At 50.4% G+C, this 6,000-nt stretch overlaps 1 protein-coding gene across 1 annotated transcript; it reads left to right on the top strand.

The window, feature by feature from the left end:
• Window positions 1-222: 222 nt before the first annotated feature.
• Window positions 223-876, top strand: LOC128939637 (histone H1-like). The gene has a single exon (XM_054280732.1). It carries the CDS (start codon window positions 223-225, stop codon window positions 874-876), a length of 654 nt encoding a protein of 217 aa, XP_054136707.1.
• Window positions 877-6,000: the final 5,124 nt, after the last annotated feature.

Here is a 6,000-nt window from a genome sequence, read left to right as displayed (position 1 = left end):
AAGCAGGGCCAGGCAGGGCCAAAGCCAAACCAGCCCTGCCAGGGAATTTCCAACACGTTTTTCCTGCGGGCAGAAGGGAGGGAGGGCTGGAGGCCTTTTGGGCAGCTGTGACAGCGCAGAGCTGCACTGTACACGTCATAGAAGGAGGAAGGTTTGGCCACAGGAGGCAGTGCCTGAGGAGAGCAGGGGCAGCAGCTGCAGTGTTGTGTCCCTGGGTCACGGATGAAGGCCAGCACCATGCTGGACACGGCGCTCACTGCCCCCCGCGCCAGGGCCGCCCCCAGGAAGCCGAAGATGGCGGCGAGCAGCTCCAAGGCCCGCAAGGCCGCAGGGCCCAGCATCACCAAGCTGTTCACCAGGGCTGTGTCTGCCCCCAAGGAGCGCAAGGAGCTCTCCCTGGCCACGCTCAGGAAGGCACTGCCTGCTGGTGGCCGTGATGAGGAGAAGAACAAGAGCCACATCAAGCTGGGGCCCAAGAGCCTCACCAGCAATGGTGCCCGGGTGCAGACCAAGGGCATCGGAGCCTCTGGCTCTTTCAAGCTGAACAAGAAGCCGGGTGAGACAAAAGAAAAGGCAACAAAGAAAAAGACAGCTGCCAAGCGCAAGAAGCCAGCAGCCAAGAAGCCCACCGGCCCTGCCAAGAAGCCCAAGAAAGTGGTGATAGTCAAGAAGAGAACCAAGAAGGCAAAGAAGCCAGCAGCCACAGGAGCCAAGAAAGCAGCCAAGAGTCTCAAGGGAGGCACACAGGCAGGCCACGCCAAGGAGGCAGCGAAGAGCCCAGCTAAGGCGAAGGTGGTGAAGGCCAAAGCAGCCAAGCCTAAGGCAGTCAAACCCAAAGTGGCCAAGGCAAAGAAGACAGTGCCAAAAAAGAAGTAAGACAACTGAGAGAAATTGAGAGTCTGCTCATTTAAATAAACCCTATCATCTTAAATAATTTTTTGTCATTCCAGTACTCTAGTGATGCCCAGTTACCTAAACTGAAGGTACTGGTATGGGACCTTGTCACTTGGGGCAGGGTGTGTGTGTATTCCCACAGACGCTGGTATCCAATGGTAACAACCCTCTGCACCAGCTGGATGGAAACCCCAGACCTTTGGAATGACAACTCGCCTGTGACTTCACCTGGACCTCAAGAGTCAGACGCTTTAAGAACATTACCAGCAAAAAGAAATGCTCCCTCTGACAGTTTTAAATGTTACCTCTGATAGTTTTTAAGTTGGTTTGTTTGTTTGTAACATTCAAGTTGTAAGTTTTAAGTAATTAGCCTGCAGCATGCCAGCCAGCAACATTGCACCTTTGATAGCTCCTGGACACGATAGTAAAAAATTGATGGGACACACCAAAAGCTAGAAAGATTAGGTTTGTCAGTTTAGTGAAGAATTTATTCTCCTTGTACTGTGTTTGTTGTCCTTTCTGCAAAGGGGCTCCGCAGAGAGATAATAAACACGGCTTTTATATTTAAAAACAGAAAAGGGGGAGCTGTGAGAGCGTACAGCTGGACTGTGTGTGCCATAAGAGGAGGAGGGGTTTGCAGAGCCAGCCCCTGATGAGAATGCAGGCAGGCAGCTGTTGGTCAGTGAGCTGGGGGGTAACCAGTCATAGCCAACCAGGTTTGAACGTGGAGCATTTTGAATAGGGTGTGTGAGAGCTGTGCAAACCAACAAAGTCTCTGCTGCACAAACCATGAGTGCTGTGCTGTCTCTCTGTCTCCCCCATTGCGACAGCCAACAAGGCACCTTTTATCCCCAAACCATTTTGCAGCTTTCTCCCAGGACAAGGTGGCCTTACAGTGAGCACAGGTACAATTTACACCCCCAGAAATCCATTTACACACTGCTCAGGCGGTGCCTGGAGACCTCAGCATCCATGGAAAGGAGGAACAGGGATCAGTTTCCAGTTCTGGGCTGGCCTCTGTGCCAGCATGGCCACCACCCAAACACAGGGGACAGGTCCCAGACAAACACTGCATTCCCAGGGGTGACCCCAGGCCCCCTGCCAGGCACAGGTGGGGCAGCCCAGCTTTGTCTCCTTGTCCCTGTGTGCTCACAGCCATGTGCCAGCCAGGCTCACACACGTAGCACCAGCACCATCCACCCACTCTGCTGGCTCCTTCCTCAGCATCATGCCAGCCTGTTCCACAGCACCGGAGCCAGCCTGCTCCCCCGGCAGAGCCCTGCACCCAGAAACACAAAAATATCCCTCCCTCTCTTCTGTTCCTGCCAGCCTCCAGCCAGGGTGAGTTCTGCTTGGCTCCATCTTTGAGCTGCTCTCATGCCACATTGCCAGGACTTCACCTGAGTCCAGGACTCATCCCACCAAGAGCCCGAACCTGAGCTGCACCCCCTGGTCCATGGCACTTACAGACAGTGGGATGTGATTCCAGGCAGGGAGCTCCTAAAATGGAGCTTTTCAACCCTTCCTGGGGAGGCCTCTGAGGCCTCGTCTGTCACAGTGTCCCATTTGGGGCTCTGCGTGTGTGAGGGACGGCTCAGCCTTGCTGTGGGTGTGCATTGCTGTGGGTGTGCATTGTCCCTGCTGTGGGTGTGCATTGCTGTGGGTGTGCATTGCTGTGGGTGTGCACTGCTGTGGGTGTGCATTGCTGTGGGTGTGCACTGCCCCTGCTGTGGGTGTGCATTGCTGTGGGTGTGCATTGCTGTGGGTGTGCACTGCTGTGGGTGTGCATTGCTGTGGGTACGCATTGCCCCTGCTGTGGGTGTGCATTGCTGTGGGTGTGCATTGCTGTGGGTGTGCACTGCTGTGGGTGTGCATTGCTGTGGGTGTGCACTGCTGTGGGTGTGCGTTGCTGTGGGTGTGCATTGCTGTGGGTGTGCATTGCTGTGGGTGTGCACTGCTGTGGGTGTGCATTGCTGTGGGTGTGCATTGCCCCTGCTGTGGGTGTGCATTGCTGTGGGTGTGCACTGCCCCTGCTGTGGGTGTGCATTGCTGTGGGTGTGCATTGCTGTGGGTGTGCACTGCTGTGGGTGTGCACTGCTGTGGGTGTGCGTTGCTGTGGGTGTGCACTGCCCCTGCTGTGGGTGTGCATTGCTGTGGGTGTGCATTGCTGTGGGTGTGCACTGCCCCTGCTGTGCGTGTGCATTGCTGTGGGTGTGCACTGCTGTGGGTGTGCATTGCTGTGGGTGTGCATTGCCCCTGCTGTGCGTGTGCATTGCTGTGGGTGTGCACTGCCCCTGCTGTGGGTGTGCATTGCTGTGGGTGTGCATTGCTGTGGGTGTGCATTGCCCCTGCTGTGGGTGTGCATTGCTGTGGGTGTGCATTGCTGTGGGTGTGCATTGCTGTGGGTGTGCACTGCCCCTGCTGTGGGTGTGCATTGCTGTGGGTGTGCACTGCCCCTGCTGTGCGTGTGCATTGCTCCTGGCTGTGTCTGGATAACGTGCCCATGGCCAGTTTTAAACATTTATTATGCCTGCCAGCATTAGCTGACAGCAGGGCTGGGATCACTGAAGCCCATTCAGTTGCTGCTTTTACCAATTGCATTTAAAAGCATGTCTTAATTTTTCCATCTGTGACCCTCCCCTCCATTTTCCCCTTCCCCCCACTTTGTTTCCCTTTGTGTGTGGTTCCAATATTTATGGTGGTCCTCTCTGGCAAACTAACAATGATCAGGTGAACAATCCCAGGGAGCAATTTGTCTGCCCCTGCCATCCTTCCACACACCAAGGAAATCCAAGATCATCTAACCTTTTCCCAGGTGTTTCTGCTTTTCCCCTTTCTGAAGTAGAAATACTGCATTACTTTCATCCCTGTTATGAGTTTGTTGATGTCAGAAGTAACATCAGATGTGATTTTGCCCTGTGCTTTCCCAGGATATCCATGGGGAATATTGTTCATACATGCAAAAGCAGCTCACAGACATACTGAACCCAACTGAAATTGAGTCAGGTCTTCAAAACAAACTTCCTCTGTACTCAAAGTAAAACACTGAGCTATCTTGAATCATTAAGACTACTAAATGCCTCCTTCTCTTCCAATAAACACATACTGACAATTTTAGACACTTTTCTCCTTTTGTTCCAAGTCAAGGAGTTGTTTGTTGTTTCCAAGATCATCCTTCATTACAAGAATGCAGGACAGTAGCAATTTCCCCAGGAAGCTCATAAAAATGCTCATTGAGTATATTCCAGTAAATTATTCTGAGGAATAAAAAGCAAATTAGAGCACCCACCTTCCATATTTCTCAGAGTATTTATGTGTATTATGGATCTTGAGATGATTAAATGCCACTGAGTAAGCCAGGAGAGTTTTACTGCAAGAAAACCCAAGTTTTGTTTAAAATAAGTTATCTTTGACCTCAGCATCCAGTTATAAAGGGAGGATTACCAAAGACACCAGTGTTTCTGTGAAGATGGTGTTCATGAGACACATCCAGCCTATCCAACACCTTCCCTCCCGTGGCAGTGACCATGCCAACCCCACTTTTCCTGGGAATTCCAGCCCTCTGAGTGATTGCAGCAAGCTCCTGGCCCCTTGCCACTCAGCCTGGGATATTCTTGGCAGCACTGATAAGGGCACTGGTTCCAAATAAGGAGAAGTCTAGAAACTGGTTTGTCTCCAAGCAAATCCACCAAAGCTCACGAGGCCGGACACAGGCGGGGGGAAAAACACCCACAAAAAACTCAAATGAAGCAAAAGTGAACTTCTGACTGTCTGTCTCACCAGAACCAGCCAAACCTCATTAAAGAGCCACAATGATGAAATACATTGACAGTAAGTGCAACAGACTTGATGAAAGACCTTAAAATGTTTATGCTAATCCAAAGTTTCATTTTCACGTTCCACACAAGCTTTCCACACAAGAACAGTGCCAGAAAGCATGGAAGAACAATCTTAACTTTTACCTTTCTAAAAAAATTCCAAACAAAATATCAAGCAAAAAACTCAAGCACCAAATCCCCAGTTTTCCAATTTTTTTTCTCACCACCTGCATATTTTGCTGGACAGGTGAAAAACAAAAGGCTTTCCTCAGCTTGCTCAGTTTGCTTGTGAGAAAAACCTGTGTTGGAGCTATGAGCTCCTTCAGAGTCTGGAGGAACAACGTGGAGCAGCTGGTGCCTGATTTACACCATGGAGGAACTACCCCAGTAACTCCATAGTTACTCCCCATATACCAGGGAGGCACCCCTGTGCACAGACTGAATAACTCTGCACTTTGAAAACAATAAAAACCCCAAGAAAGCTCCAGTCCCAGTTCTACTCCAAATCCATTATTTAGTCTGACTGTCCCCGCTCTATTTCCTCCACTTTGATCAACTAATGACCAAGGAAAGCAATTACCAGCATAAGGAAAATATATTCTTGGTATCTTTGAACTGCTGTGGCAAGTGTAAATGCATTCCTTTTGTGAGAACAGAGGAAATATTTCTTCAGTGGCTAAGATGAGAAACGAGGGGGAAACAAGGAGGAGGAGGTAGGGGAGAAACTATTATTTTATTAACTAATTAGATTAGCATTGAAAGAAAACGAGCCTGCAAATCTCTGCATTATTGATTGCGCAGATATGGCTGCAACGTACAGCAGAGATGATGAAACACTGGGATGTGCATTTGGAAATGGCTCATCCTGCCTGGACAGGGGAGTACAACAACCTACAAAATAACTGAGCTATTGTCATGGGGGAGGGATAAATACATCACTGACAGGTTTGGGGAAATGGTGTGTGCAGGGAAAAACTGCTCTTGAAGCCTGTTCTTCAAAGTCTTCCAGGGCCAGCACATGAGAGAGAACAAATCCTTCTGCCATTTCTCTGGTTTTTGGGTATTTCTATGAACATCTCCACTGCCACTGTTCCAGTCAGCTACAGCACCACCAAACACACCAGAACAAACCCAAGCAGCTCTGCAATAACTGAAAACTGAGCCACTCCAGCACCAGCTGTGGCTGGGCCAGCACCACCAGAGCAGTGCCCCTGCCCCAGACTGTTCCCTGGGGGGAGATGATGCTGAAGGACATAAACTGAAAATCCCAACACCCTCTCAAAAATGA

Source organism: Melozone crissalis, unplaced genomic scaffold (genome assembly GCF_028551555.1).
Source record: "Melozone crissalis strain CALT ecotype California unplaced genomic scaffold, PUWL_Pcris_2 ptg000029l_1, whole genome shotgun sequence".
Classification (NCBI taxonomy): Eukaryota; Metazoa; Chordata; class Aves; order Passeriformes; family Passerellidae; genus Melozone; species Melozone crissalis.
This window is presented reverse-complemented; position numbering and strand designations above follow the sequence as displayed.